The sequence below is a fragment of the Nesoenas mayeri genome (assembly GCF_963082525.1).
Source record: "Nesoenas mayeri genome assembly, chromosome: 15".
NCBI lineage: Eukaryota > Metazoa > Chordata > Aves > Columbiformes > Columbidae > Nesoenas > Nesoenas mayeri.
In genome coordinates, this window is record NC_137559.1 from 14,616,790 (window position 1) to 14,631,432 (window position 14,643).

The 14,643-nt window shown below is 45.3% G+C and overlaps 1 protein-coding gene across 3 annotated transcripts; it reads right to left on the minus strand.

Moving 5' to 3' along the window:
• Positions 1–5,131: 5,131 nt before the first annotated feature.
• Positions 5,132–10,959, minus strand: CEP20 (centrosomal protein 20). 3 transcript variants are annotated; one of them, XM_080353860.1, is made up of 5 exons: positions 10,868–10,959; positions 10,230–10,427; positions 8,978–9,062; positions 8,027–8,166; positions 5,132–5,812 (listed from the first exon to the last, which is right to left on the minus strand). In XM_080353860.1, exons 1-5 carry the CDS (start codon positions 10,893–10,895, stop codon positions 5,730–5,732), a joined length of 534 nt encoding a protein of 177 aa, XP_080209986.1. In that variant the 5' UTR covers positions 10,896–10,959; the 3' UTR covers positions 5,132–5,729. The 3 variants fall into 3 exon arrangements, with proteins under 3 accessions (XP_080209986.1, XP_080209985.1, XP_080209984.1); XM_080353859.1 differs by having other exon boundaries at positions 8,027–8,169; XM_080353858.1 differs by lacking the exon at positions 10,868–10,959 and having other exon boundaries at positions 8,027–8,169; positions 10,230–10,530.
• Between the last annotated feature and the right edge of the window lie 3,684 nt (positions 10,960–14,643).

Here is a 14,643-nt window from a genome sequence, read left to right on the forward strand (position 1 = left end):
GCCGACAGCCCGAGCCAAGGACCTCAGCCCCAGCGGGGCCTGACCCCGGCTGCTGCCCCTGCCCCAGCACCCGCAGGAACATGGGCTGGTTCTGGCTTTTGGAGAGGGATGAAAGGGGAGCCCCAAACTCGCAATGGGTGCCCCGAACTCACAAGTACAGGGGTTTTGCTTTTTCCTAGGGTGAAACTGTTCAGCCAAGCAAATGGATTTTTAACTCTTTCCTGCCTTGGCAGCATCCTCGCCCCTTGTGGCCCCTGCGCGGGGGAAGGACACAGGGCACAGTCCCGCGTGGAGAGGGAGGTTTTCCCACCCACCCACCATCAGTGTGTGTTCTGGGAGCTCAGAGAAGTCCCTGGTTTCAGGGGCTGTTTGGGAGAGGAGGGTCATTCCTGACACAGCGGGGATGCTCTGGGTCTCCATGTGTTTAGGTGACATTTGGAGCCTGGGGCTGGTTTGAGCCTCCTTTGCCCCTGGGGAACACAAGGGTGGTTTCCCACCTCCCCAGCAGATTAACCGAAGTTTCCCTTGCCGTCCAGTGCACAGCTCAGTTCCTGCCAAAGGACCGTAAATACTGTTTTTCGTATATAAAAAAATACTTCCCTCTGTCTCTATAAGAAGAGAAGTGATAAACAGCTGATGGGGAGCAGCCCCTGGGATGCAGTGGAAAGAACGGTGGCAGCACTGCGTGCTGGGGCGAGGAGGAGCGCAGGGCACCGGGACCAGAGCTGCCGGGGTCAGGGAGTGCTCTGCTCCTCGTCAAACCCCCTCACACCCCCCAAACCTGCAGTCCCGCCTGGCCTGGCCCCCCTTCCGCCCCCGCTGGTAGCCAACAGCCTTGTGCAGTGGGACCTGTGGATGGAGACATCCCAAAAAGGGAAAGCTAGGATGCTCTAGGAATTCCCATGGACGTGCCAAATACAAAATACCGAAACAACCCCCTCTCAGCAACAGACTAAATATGGTGTATACCCAAAGGATCAGAACGCGGTCCTGGGCGAAATAATTTCTCTTGACATCAACAGCCCTGTCTTCTCTGGAAAATAAACCCTCCTGGGGAAGATGGATGAGGCTCATATTGGTCTCAGCATCCTAATAAAATACCGATGAGGGGAAATGGGGCAGAAAACCTCTGCTGTCACTCAAAGTACCAGCGTTTGCAGGTGTGATGGGCTTGTAGCCCCTTCTCTGGCTCTGGTAGCAGTGAGCAAATTTGGGTAAACAGGAGTGAGGGAAAGCATTGGGGCTTCTTCCCTGCAGCATTTCGGTCACATCAGATCTGGACTGGCGCTCAGGCCTCAGCGGGAGCAGCCCAGCTCTGCCGGGGCCGCACGGTGCCGGCAGCCAGAGCCCGTTCCACGCCGAGGGCCGGTGTCCGTGGGGCTGCGGCGCGGCCGTGCAAGGGACCCAAAAGGCGGTGGGGTCATATCAGAGTCGTGCACATGTGACTGTGTTGGAGCAAAGCCAGGGGAAATTATCACCAGCACCTAAATCCAAGAAACTCGCCCTTGTTAAGCAGAAAGTTTCTCACGGGGTAGTCCACCCTTATTTTTTTTGCAGTTTCTCAGTTGCAACTTTAGCTTTTAAATAAGAATATAGTGGCTATAAGATAATTAAACGCAAGGGGAGCCTATAAAAAATATGATCATTTCAACATTCATCAAAGCTATCCTAAGCAGTTCCTTTTAAACCCGTGCAGCTGTTTCACAAAACCAGGCACATTTTAATAGTAGCTTAAAAAGGAGTGGAAATTATCGCGGCCAGTTTGCAAAGCGCTGCATGTGCACAGGCAGGCGTGCTGCCCGGCCGGGTGTTTCGCAGCGGCGGAGGGTGATGGATGACGTGACATTAAACGCGGCTACAAAGTCTAAAAAGTGTTAGTGCTGGGACGGGAGCAATTGCACTCTGGAGCCATGTGGGGTAGGAACTGATAAGTGCCAATGTGGCTTCCAACCTCCACTGAACGCTTAACGTAAGAATATACTCATGTAATAGCCTGGTTGGACTTTCCTAAGTGTCGGGGTGTTTCTTTAAACCAACGTTGCCTCCCAATGAAGGCTGTGGGTTCCCAGTGGACAATGCCTTTGGGACAACAAATAAGCTTTATTTAAAAACCCCGATTTGTTTATTTGTTTTAATTATTTTCTAGAACAAATAAAGTCTTGAGCAGCCTGCCCTTGAAGTTACTCCTTGCTGAATTTGCACTGTAAATATTATACTTGAAAAACAAAACAAAACAAGAGGTCTCAAGAAGGAAAGAAATGAACTTTCAGCTGCCTTACCACACTGTAACCTGAATACAGTGGAGGGAAAAAAGAAAAGCATGGATGGTGATGTTAGTTTGTTAAATAATGTGTGTCAGGTAAGCAATTTTTTTTGTTGAAAGATGTTTTTAGCTAAGCTTACCAACAATGTTTCTCTAAGCTGCCGTGTGTAATTGCAGCTGCCTGCCGGGCATCACCACCTGTGCTCCTGCGGCAGGAGGGACACTGCGCCCAAACAGAACCGTCCACTCATCTGACGAGGGGAAAGAGTCACCAAGTGCCTGATGTTGAGGGTTGTGCTGCTGGGTGCAGGTCAGGGAAGCGCGTGAAGCACACGGGGCAGTTCTGACCCAGCCGGACACCAGCGGCTGCTGACAACGCGGCTTTGCAAGCGTCAACCAAGAGTTGGGGGTTTCTTTTACTAATCACCCCACGATAATCACCCCTCCGGAAACCTGAGCAACGGACACCGAGATTCGGCTCGATACAAAGGGTGTGCAGGAAGGAAACGTAACCGACTCCTTGGAGCGTGTTGATAAAGCTCAGAAAAAAATGTCCCCAGCGCGCGACAGAACTCAACACCTCTGGAACGGTGCTGGGGAGCCTGTGAACAGCGTTTCTTCTGATGCCAGGGGAGAGAAAATATTCGGTTTTAATTTATTTTATTTTTTTTTAAATTTGTGGGTTAAGTTCTTCCAAAGCGCTTTCCAGATCTGATATCCACACCAAACTTCACTGGCTCCCTGTCACCTTCACTTGTGATACCAAGCTCAGACAAAGAACAGCCTCTTTGAACATAGGTCTCTCTGCAGCAGTCTCACTTACAGTGTTCTGTCTCCAGTAAATTCAGAAATGCATTTTGCTCTTTAAAATCCTCAAACTTCTATATGCTTGTATCTCTTTTTTTTTTTTTTCAGTTTTGTGGTATCAGTATAAAGAATAAGGGCATTTAATGCAAGACATCCCAGTCTGTAATTAGGCTGGACAGACTTCTTAAATTCTTTGGGAAAATAAGTTTTGTGCATGCTTACCTAGGTGGCGATTTTGTCTATAAGCTGAACGTGTGACTCTTGGATTGTGAATTATTTTTACCTAAATACCGATCTTGCTCCTTTAGGGATGATTTTTTGGGAAGTGCAGCCACAGTGTCCAGGCTTTGCGATCCCTCTTCAGCTGTTCCCGAGCGAGGCCGCCTGGTGTTCACAGGACTCCGCGTCTGCATCTTGAAAGATGCTCTTATATTTCATGTCCCCTCAGGGTAAATGCCAGATTATTAATGTGTGATTACAGCAGTATATTTTCATAGACCTGTTTCCAAGCTTTATTGTACAAATAAATAACACTGGTAATAATTTGATTTTAATTTGCTTGTCCAATGGCAACACTTTGAAACAAGGTTTTTCCAGCAGCCCAAATCCGCGCTGTGGTGCTGGAGAATGGGATGAAATGCCTGTTGCACTGAGAGCAAATGGGGCAGCTCCCGCGCAACCCCAAATAAAACAGCCCTGAGATTCCCTCTGACTGAAGCATATCTCTGCTCTCATTTCAGATTCACACCTTTCCCTCCGAGCTCGGTGGAACGCCCATGGAACAGCCGCTGCTTTCCAGCTGTGGAGAGCATGAACCCATTGAACCGTGTGCTTGGGAAAGAGCCTTTGCTGTCTCCAAGCAGAACAACAATCGTATTTGATTTCTACCACTAAAAACCCACTTCCCAGGGAGCTCCGTGGCACCTGGGCAGTGCTGTGTGACGCGTGGTGGGCAGATGGAAAGCAGGGGCGATGCCTTGGGTGACACGGGAAGATCTGCACAGCATGGAAGGTCGGAGCTTGTTTCCCACAGCCTTTTGCCTTGCTCTTGAAAAGACAATTCAGATTCCAGACACAACAATTTGACCCTCTGGTTTACGGAGAAACAGGGGTTTAGAATTTAACCCCTGGAAAACCCAAGTTAAAAACACAAGCATTTCTGCGGCCAATCATATCTGCATTGTTCAAAAGTTGATTTGCGCAACTTTCCATGGATACACTTTCAGCTCACTCCAAAATTTGGAACGTAATTTGCAAATAACAGCTTAGAATACCCTTTCTCTACTATATTTTTAGAGAGAGATCAGTGATCGTGAGTATTTGCACTACTAAGGAGGTAGAATCCCCGCTGGTAGTTTTTACAGGGATTGCTCTTCAGCAGCATCGTTGAATGCCCTGGCGCTGTCAGCACCGAGCAAACAGCGAGGGCACATGAGATAAACATGTTTCATTCACCTAACAGTCAATTATCATTGATGCAAAGCTACAAAAACCATCAAGATGGATTTGATGGAGGTGCATTTGCAAACGTGTCCTCCCCTCCTGGAAACAGTCCCGAGATACTTATAAATCAGCAGCCGGTCACACGAAGGGGATGAACTCATCGCTCAGGCTCCAAACAGAGAAACGCAGCTTCCCCAGGCAGCCCAGCACTGCTCCCCACAAATCCACACTGGAGCAGAGGCAGCTTATCCAAATAAAATATACCTGGAATGCAAACTGGGGCAAATCAAGATTAAGGCCAAACTTTGCCGTCTGTACCACTCAAGGCCCTTTAACTTGAATTCACAAACTTCATGTTCTCTTCCTCTCTTTTTCCCCACTTACTGCACCATTTATCTAAAACTTAAGGTTTTTAAGAGCACAACCCTATAAATGTATTTATACAAAACTCCTCTCAGTACCACTGGTAACACCAGCATCCATACATTTTGTGAAGATGAGCAGAGAACAAAAGCTAACCTGTTATTTTTTATGTACCCCGTCAGTTTGGCTTTTAAAATCAACTACCATCTCAAAACACGTGAATATCTCAGCTAAAAAAAAGAACAGTTCTGGGAATCAGTAATCTATTATCAACTTTATTTTTAGTTTTGCCTGACTTGGAGTTTCATGTTGTTTGGGAAAAAAACGGAAGTTCCTCCCCATCCCATCTACTCAGCGTTGCATCGTACAATTTATAGCAACTCCTGATGGAAAAGCCTTACCCTGGTTTGTTTGTTGGCATGAAGATAAATATAGTCCTCATTTCCGGAGAATTAAAAACAACTATTCCTCTAAAGCACTTTAATTTTCTATTCAAATTTATTTTCCCATACTGATCTGAATGTAGCAGCAGTTTCTTCTTAAACAAGAATGATTAAAATGTGTAGTCTGAACACTTTCAAAACACCACACAGAATAGAAGTGAAAAAGCAGTATTTTTAGGCCAATTCTCGACACAGGCTTCATTAATCTGCAGTTTTCCTTGCACTGGCACTGGAGGAAGAGCCTTTGCTAACATTTGTTGAGTTAATTACAACCCTGTCATTCTGTCTCATGGGTGGATCTACCAAGCTGCAATGGTCCCGCTGGACATCCTGGGGAAATCTATGCCAAGAAGAATTTCCTACATGAACTCGCACAGAACTTCACATCAGGAACTGGCACATGAGAGAGATCATCGGTTTATACTCTGTATAACCAGGGGCTCTTCGATGCTGGTGCCAGCCATCCTTCCCGGCTCTGGAATTCCATCGGAAACTGAAACACAGGCAGAAAGGTTCTCATACATCTGGAGATCCAAAGGTGCAAGTGTGAATTTCCATCACTATCACCTTTGATACACAATCATCATTGGAAACTCGGGCAATTTTACTCATCTATTTTTCCATGCAGCTGAATGAGAGAAGAGCTTTGCATTACTAGATTAGATTTCAGACAACTTCAACACAGCTGTAGTGAATGAATTAACAGAAACACCATATTCCACATCTTACTGGGATTCCCAGTGTCTACACCAGTATTTGGAATATTCAACTAAATAAGCAAGATAATTTCTAATATGTTAAATACGAGACGTGGAGGGTTGAGTTTATTAATTGACTTGATTACCTTAATATGCAGCCTAATTAAAACAGCTACATAATTAGTATTTTAAACCCACTGCCTTTAGGTCTCCACAAACACATGCAAATAGTAATTTCAGACTACAGTTACTTATAGGTTAAAAGCCTTAAAGCTGTTATTCTTTTTATTTCAAAAAGCAAGGTGCTGTCATATCTTATGATCGTTCCTGAGTTTTGTAACGAACTCTAAACAATTAAATCCCCATTTGATATTCCATTGGAGTCAACAGGGCAAGGTGACCCCGCACAGAATCCATTTCAGAACTGAGGTACAAAGTTATACTTTAAAACTATTATTCTGCGCACTGAGTTTATTTTTTTTAAATGGAGAAATTTCTGACAGGAATCATTATTTTCCAACAAAGAGATGATTTATTGCGGTTTTGGTATTGAAATTTTATTTCTTCAGCCCCCCCTTCTGGCAGAAGGGAAACAACATTGCCTCAATGAATTAATTAAGAAAAGGTGTTTAGTACTTTTCTCTCACTTTTTAGATGTCAATAATATCTCAGGCTTCATATTTTTCAAAATTTTGGAAATAATTGGTAGTACTAAAACAATAGTACTAATTTGTCCCAACAGAAAGAACTCATCTGCAAAGCAGACTCTTCGAAGGAAAACACTGGACCAGTGATCCCTTTCGTTCTGTGGCTTCAGCAATATTAATCTCAACCAGCCAGAAACAGAGCAGAAAGGCAAAATCAGATTTTGCAGTGTTCTACTACAGAATAACGAACCTGGAGCTCAAGCTTCTGCAGGCAATGGGATGGGAGTTATGATGTCCTAGAAAAGGTTTATGCCCATATACAGAATTGATAGCTAAAGAGTTAAGAACTTTCTATAGAAATTAAGTTGGAACAGATGAGAAGGAGAGATACCTCCACTATTTAATACATTTTATTGAGAATTTAGATTAAATTCTTGTATTACACTGCCGATGTAACAAGACTGTGTCTAGCTGGCCCATTCCAGATTTGTGCTACTGGAAGGGAATGTGATTTGGCCAGTTTAACTTTCAGGGAAATGGTAAAGCAACTTGGTGAATGACCCTTCTGATACTGAGAATTGGGATACTCATATTTTCTGATCTTTTCCAGTAATTAAATCTCTGTTTCTAAAAGCATAAATGTCACAACAGATATTCTACCACCTACAAATTAGAATAGCACAGTCCAATTTAAATGAGTTTTGTTTCTAACAGCCCAAAAGTCTCAACAGAATAAAGTGAAACCATTAGATGTTTTCCCTTTCCCAAATAACTACCAAGTAGCTACAGCTACCACAAGGTAACAGCGGCTTTAGAGTACCTTGCAGTGTTGAAAAATTATATAAATTGGGCTGTCTACCATATTTTTAAATGTCTGTGTTATAAATAAAGTGCATTCCCATATAAGAAAGTCCTGCCACAGACACACGGGAAGACCAGTCAAGCGCTTCCAAGGGCAATAGGATTTGTGTGCTGTATCTGTGGTCCCACAAGCACAGCCGTGGAGAGGAGCAGGCCTGAGAGCTGGCCTAAGTCAGGCACTTACTTAAGCAAAGGTACATCTCCAGGTAGTTTCAGAAATCATGGGTGGGTCTTTCTTGAGCTGGATACAGTAGGACCCTTCTTAAGTGAATACATGAGCAACAGGTTTGGTCAGGTCACACAGCTTAACGGTATTTTGGGTTATAAACACTGCTCTGCTGAACAATTTTTATTACAGAAGTGTCAGTTCAAACATTCCTTGTGTAGGGAAGGTGGTAGGTGCACTGTGTCCATCTGCATGTTTATGCTGGTGTAAGCATACGTATCATATGGGAAATCTAGTCACAAATCAAACTGCTGCAAAAATGACCCCAAACCCACCTTTTGGATTTCTCTCAGTAGGTGGTTTGCCAAGGTTGTGCTTTGTGTAAGTCAGCAAAGGCGCTTTGGGAAGGGTGTTCTGGGAACCTTCTTCCTTCCCACCATGTAAGAAGTGAGAAATAATTCCATACAAGAGAGGTCTGCTTAAGAGAGAAACAGCAATAGCAAGCTATGAACTCTGGGAAATACCGAGCATTAAAAATACGCCCTTTCCTCAGAACTTCTTAGACCTTAGTGTTTACTTCTAGAATATGTACAGATGTCTTTAATTATGTAAAATATGTTATGGCAAGTGTCAATATATAAATAAGCAGAGACCTAAGCCCATCCTGAACACCAACATTCTCCTAAAAATCTTACACTGGAGACACTCCCAGCTGAACTCCAGACCCGCGGAGGTGAAGCACCGGAGCGCACTTCGCACCGAACACACACCCACGTTCTCAGCCGTGCGGTACAATGGCTCGGACTCTGGTGACCCACACATCCCAAACTCGATTCTTCCTCAGCACCTGATGGATTCTGACAGAGAACACTGACCATGTTTAAACCTGTGTCAGTATCCCAGCTCCTCATTAATGCACTCGTATCGGAGTACTGCGAATTTGTATCTAATCTCAGACTACTATCATCTTTTTATTGCTCTAGAAAGCAACGCACTGATATGCAAAGAGCATATCTGTTTTGTGCTTCTAACGGTAGGGCAGACTGTACTGGTGTGCCAGTACATTATCTGGAGAATGCTATAGAGCTGGCAGAAATGTTAGTTTTGAGTATGTTTGAAAACAGCCCCATGTTTGACACTGAGTTTGAACCTAGCACGTCAGAACAGCCCTGTGATCCAGTCACATTTCAACTGGAGAGAACATTTATATGTGATTTATAATGACACTAAAGAGAAAAAGATGAGCGGAGCAGAATGTATTGTGCATTCCAAAAATCACTCCTTACACTGATTTTCCATTTACATCTTCGATTACGTTCAGCTCTCTGGCAAGAAACTGTCTGTCCAAGGGCACTTCAGGCTGGCCAGATTCTGGAAAACACATTTCCGCAAAATTCTTAAGACTGTTAAGAAAAATATCACAATTAACTTTTAAAGACTGCTCAGGAGACTTAAAAAGAGAATGAGAGCACACAGCTCCCTTTTAGACTATTAATATCTAACAGTGTATTGTAATTCCAGGGAACTCAAACATTAGCGCTTCATATTCATATAACTCACACCAGCGTATTACAATTTTTATCTTCACTGTAAAGGAAACTAACAAAAGTATTAGAGACGTCGTACAATATAAAGTTAAACTAATCAGGCAAACAACTCTTTCTCCAAAGAAGTACTGTTATGAAACAGGTTCCATACATTAATTACTATACATACAGTCTCCATTCCCTCTTCTCGAGATGAACCTTTGTGCCTCCAATTTTAACAGTGAAATATATCTAATTATTAAATAGCAAATGTAATTACTGTAATATCAAATACAAGTTAGCAACAGCTGCAAAAATAAGTAAGTGTTGTGCCATATAAACTATGGCTACCATTAGATGTTGTAGTCTAACCAGCTCTCAAATACTGGTATTTTAGCACAACCAGTAACAGTAACACTTAACTGTAGTTGTTAAAAAACACCATATTCTTTTTTCTTATTTAAGCTGAGGCCATCTAACCACATTTCTGATACCGTCTATATGCATAAAGTGCCAGAATTGCTGAAGTTCAAACTATCAACTACTCTATATACGTATTACTTCAGTTTAAATTATTCCTCAAAGAAATTTTATTCACTTGTAGGATTCATAAGTTTTAATTTTACTCATATGCCAATGTGAAAAAAAAAAAGTGATATATGCTTTAAAAATATTGGTAGCCATTTTCCAAACACAGGGATTTTGATAAAGGTATTTTGATTTTGCAGGCTGCTACCAAGTTTTCCTGCTCTTGCATCAACTGCTCTACCAAAGCATTTACCTCGAGGATAAGGAGCAAAGAGTAAGTTTTCTTGAAAACTAATGGTATTATTTGGCTTAATGTTGCAAGTAAAGCAGTGGAGAGAGTGCTCGCATCTCTTTTGTTTCCAAGGGAAAACAAAATTGTGTAGCTTGGTCACACCTACTAATTTCATACTATCAGTGGAATCACTCAACGAAACAGTAAATATCAATTAATACAGTGTTGACAACAAAAATTCAGCCCCAATACCTGCAACTAAAACAGATGCTGCATATTTATACTTGTTATATTCCAGGTATTCACGAATTAGCTCGTTGATTAAGAGATTTTCATGAGACAGCGGCGGCCGTGGTTCACTCTGGTCATCCAGCGCATTGAAAATTTCAGCTCTGATCCTCGCTTTTATTTCTCCAAGAGCGCCTCTTTTCTCCAGCGTGTCCTTTAAAACTGTTACCATTAAAAGATCTGTTAATGCAAAGCCAAAAGTATTCAAGCAGCATTTATCATTCGCAATACAAACACAATTTCGGCACATTCACAGTGAGCTAAAGATAAGATATCCACACTTGTGCATACGCCAGTAGATAACTGTAGGAATGTTACAGATAAAAATTAAGCCTTCGAAAGAGTCACAAGTATATTGTTTTTAGTAGTAAACACACGTCCCAGCAATTTAGGAAGTGGGATATTACAAGATCGAGATGTTTTTAACGAGGGGACATCAGACCATCAGATGTTTGTGTGGAGCCTGAGGGACGGGTCCCGACGGGCGCCCTGAGGAGCCGGCAGCCGCCGTTAGCGCCCGGGGCGACTGCGAGGCACAACCGACCACCGGGTGTATGTGGCACAGCCCTCCCGGTGTCCCGAGATGCCCCCGGAGCCCCCACCTGCTTTCAGCTCCGCCACCGCCGCCATGGCCAACGGCCGCGCCAGGGACCCGGATGAGCCGGCCCGGCGCCGGTAGGCGCGCACTGCGCAGGCGCAGCGCTGAGGCGAGGCCAGGGCCTTTGGCCCCGCCTCTTAGCGCGCACCGGCCAATCAGGCAGCGCCGACGGCTCGAGCAGGGGTTGGCGCGCTCCTCGCGGCTGGTGCGGCCGGGCGCTCCCTGAGGCGGCCCGGGAGTCCCTCAGCTGAGGGGCCGGGCGGAGCTCGCACTGTGTCCTCCTCGCTGTCCTCCCGGTTCCCCCGCCCAGGGAACGGCTCCCCAGCCGCAGGGCGAGTCCCTGTGCTCACAGGGTGTCCCCCGGCAAGGTCGAGCTATAAAGTGATTAGCGGTGCCTGCGTGGGGTTCCCTTTTGTTGGCCTGCCTGCCAGTTCAGTCGAGTCAGCTGGGGTGGCGTGAACTTGTTTTCCTCTGCAGTTTAAAAGGCTTTGAATGTGCTTTATGGGGGAGGGGGGGGGGGGGGGATATGTGAAGGAAAAAAACGAGGAAAGGAATCATGGAGAATGCGTGAGTTTCTCCCTGATGTGTAGTGGAGGAGTTTTGTACTGAGTCCCTGAAAGATGAACTTTAAATCAAAAGACCTGGCCAAAGACAAGCTCTTAATTAAAAGTCTTTGCCAAAATGTAACTGTACACTGGGTGTTGTGCAAGGCTGTGAGGATCCCTGGTGTGTCTGGCGGTATGCGTGTGTGCTCCACGGCGCTGGGATGAGTCAACGGTGTTTATTTTGCAAATGTATTAAATATTTCCCAAAGGAAATGCAGCCAGTATGGATGAACAAGCGGGATTTGTCATGGTCTAGATGGAGCAACCTGCTTGGGCTTGAAGGAAAATGTGAGTCTTGAGCAGTAAACCACTTAGGGCCTTGAAGTGTGGGGTGGGGTTTTTTCTTTAATATATTTCCTTTCAAAGCAAATATTTACTTTCTGAGCTTCCAAAGAGTCTCTGGAAATGGGCAATAAATAAAATTAAGGAAAAAAGAAGTCTGCAGGAGCAATGGTGAAGCTCATCTGTTGCTTTCCCACAATGGTAACCCTCAGTGAGCTGGCAGCGCTGCCTCTGTCTGTCCGTCTGCTGCCCTGATCCCCAGTGAGCTCTGGGGATCAACAATCGCTTGCCTTTAACACACATGGCATTTTCACAGCAAAAACATCTTTCTCTGCATCCTTCCAAATCTCTCCGTGTTGTTGTGGGTCAGTGTTCTATTACACCTCATTTCCAGTTGAGACGTTGTTGCTCTTTTCCACTCTATTTTTCCTATCCAGCTCTAATTTGTGTCCTACAAAGGGAAGTTCAGAGTCCAAAATAGAATTTGGGGTGGTAGGGGAAGTTTCTGATTGCAAGGAGATGCTTTTTTAAATAAGATTGCAGTTTCTATTTTATATATTAATCTGTGTTTCAAAAGATGCTGCTGTAATAATGATTTGTGCAATTCACATTCAGTGACTGGAACTCTGGGATCTTGCATCTCTGTCTGTAGGTTGGTCTTTGTGTCAGGTCTGGTTTTTTTCTCCTCCACACAAACATTTTGAGTCTCTCACATTTTGCTTCTGAACTCTTCTGCTTCCCCTGACATTTAATTATTTACTCTGTATTTTCACTGTTTAAAATCTGTGGTCTTGTTGCTGTTTTTTAGAGCTTCTAAGGGAAGGAGTTGGGACTAGTTGGAAGGCAACTAGTTGGAGTTGCAGATATAAGTATCTTTATTTGATGAGAAATGTTATTAACCTGGTACATGCCCATTGGTACAGGCACAGTTTGAGGCTGAAAAAAAACCCAACCTTATATTGAAGTACTTGGAAAGTTTGAATCCTGAAAGTGTAACCGAAGTTTTGTCAGTCTTTTAGCACACAATAGTATCTGGAGTGGTAAAAATTAGTTTTTCTCGACTTGCCTTGCTTCATGCTTATTTACTGTCTTCCTGTTTGGAGGAAACTTGCATATGATCTCTATATTCCCAATAATTTTTTGCTGTATCATTTCAACCATAAGTTTATATTCTATTATTGCACACAGAATATGTGTAAAAGTGTAAGCTCTTAGAGGTTGTATTACTTAGCGCTTTTTTTCTGGCTTACAATGCTATTAATAGTGCTGTTAAAAGGGAAAAGCTCCTCCAACTTAGGTACTGGAAAGTTTGTATTGTTGGAGCTGTTAACATTTATATGCGTTGCAGAGCAGACAGGAGGAAAAAAAATACCTTCCAGCTGGGGGTGCAGTGGGGTGACAGGTGTTGGGGACTATGATGGAATTTTTTCAACAGGAGTCATCATGAGCATCAAAAGCAACCTGCCAAGGTATTTAAGATGATTTTAAGATGAATATAGTGGGTGTACAAAACAGGTCAGAAATATTCTTAATAAAAATAAGGGGAATTGGACTTCAACATTTACTGTAAAGATTTGAACGTGACATGAAGTAAGTTATGGGTTAAGCTAGCACAAACTTGTACAGCTTCTGACACCCAATTTGTTTGGTTTGATCTTTCTGTGATGGTCCTGCTCAGTTGATCATGGCAAGTGTGACCTCGCTGTGGGCTGAACGCTGCTGCTCCTCGACCCGACACCCCGGGAGCAAGTTGATCCCCCCCCAGAGGACAGACGAGATGGATGGACGGACAGTCAGAACACAGTGGCCACCAGCACAGCTCTGAACCCTCAGTGTCAACATACTGGTGAGTACAGAGCAATCCTTGATACAGTTTTCGTATGTGTGATGCTTGCATTTAGTTACACACTAGACAGTGAGAACTCTCTTCTAACAACTTGATCCATTATCATAATTGCTCTGGAGTCAAAAGAACATTTTTAATTGAGGCTCTTTGTGTAATTTGTGTGATTAAAGCTTTCAGATGTTACTGCAGGGTAGTACGTATCCACTCTGCTCTTTCATGCCACATATGGTGCTGACCCACATCTGCACCGCGCATACCCAGGTGGGCTGCTGTTAGGTTAGGCAGTCTATGGGTGCTGCTGTGGGTTTCACTGATGCACTTTCCATGGGCTGAGAGTGGGACACAGCCAAACGCAACCGCCAGCACTCTGCAGTTGTTTCAACTCATACGGATGTTGGTGCCAACTTGGCTGTGGATATGAAGTTATTTTGGTTCAGTTAATGCTAGTCCATTTGAACTAGTTCAGGGCTTTGAAACGAGTCTAACTGGTTCACGCTGAGAAGTGAAACTTGTGAAGGTGAGCCCAGGCTTTCGCTGTGGCCTTCCCTGGGCCGTGCCCTGCCTGTGTTCCCCGGTACCGACGGGGCACTGCGGTCCCTCCGCGCACCGGCTGGCGGAGTCCCCGTGGCCGGGGCGGTGTCACGGGAGATGATGCGATGGCTCTGCTGGGGCCCAGCGGTGCGGGGCCCGGAGCGCTGCTGGGGACAGGTGCCAGGCGGAGGCGCGCCGCGGGGGCAGCGCTCCCGCCCCGGTTACCCTGATGGGGGCGTGGGGAGTTTCTCTGCTGGACAAACGCACGTGTTGGGCTCCGGCCGAGCCCGCAGCATCCCGGTCCGGTGCCGTCCCGCCCCGTGCCCCGTGTGTGGAAGCGATGTTCCCCCGCGGCCGGGGCCGCTCGGCGGGCGCCGCTGCCCCCGCCCCCGCCGGGCGGGACTGCGCAGCGCGGGCGGCGGCGCCGCCGGGCTCGGCATCCCCGTGACAGCGGAGCCAATCAGGGCGCGGCGCCGGCGCTCCCCCGCCCGGGCACGGAGGGTGCGCAGGGGAAGC

Coding starts and splice junctions, on each gene's coding strand:
- CEP20 (XM_080353858.1), bottom strand. CDS start 10,515: ATGTGCCGAAATTGTGTTTGTATTGCGAATGATAAATGCTGCTTGAAT. Junction 8,170..8,977: donor GATGTAAATGGAAAATCAGT/GTAAGGAGTGAT, acceptor TTCTCTCTTAAG/CAGACCTCTCTTGTATGGAA. Junction 5,813..8,026: donor TACTGAGAGAAATCCAAAAG/GTGGGTTTGGGG, acceptor CCTGTGTTTCAG/TTTCCGATGGAATTCCAGAG.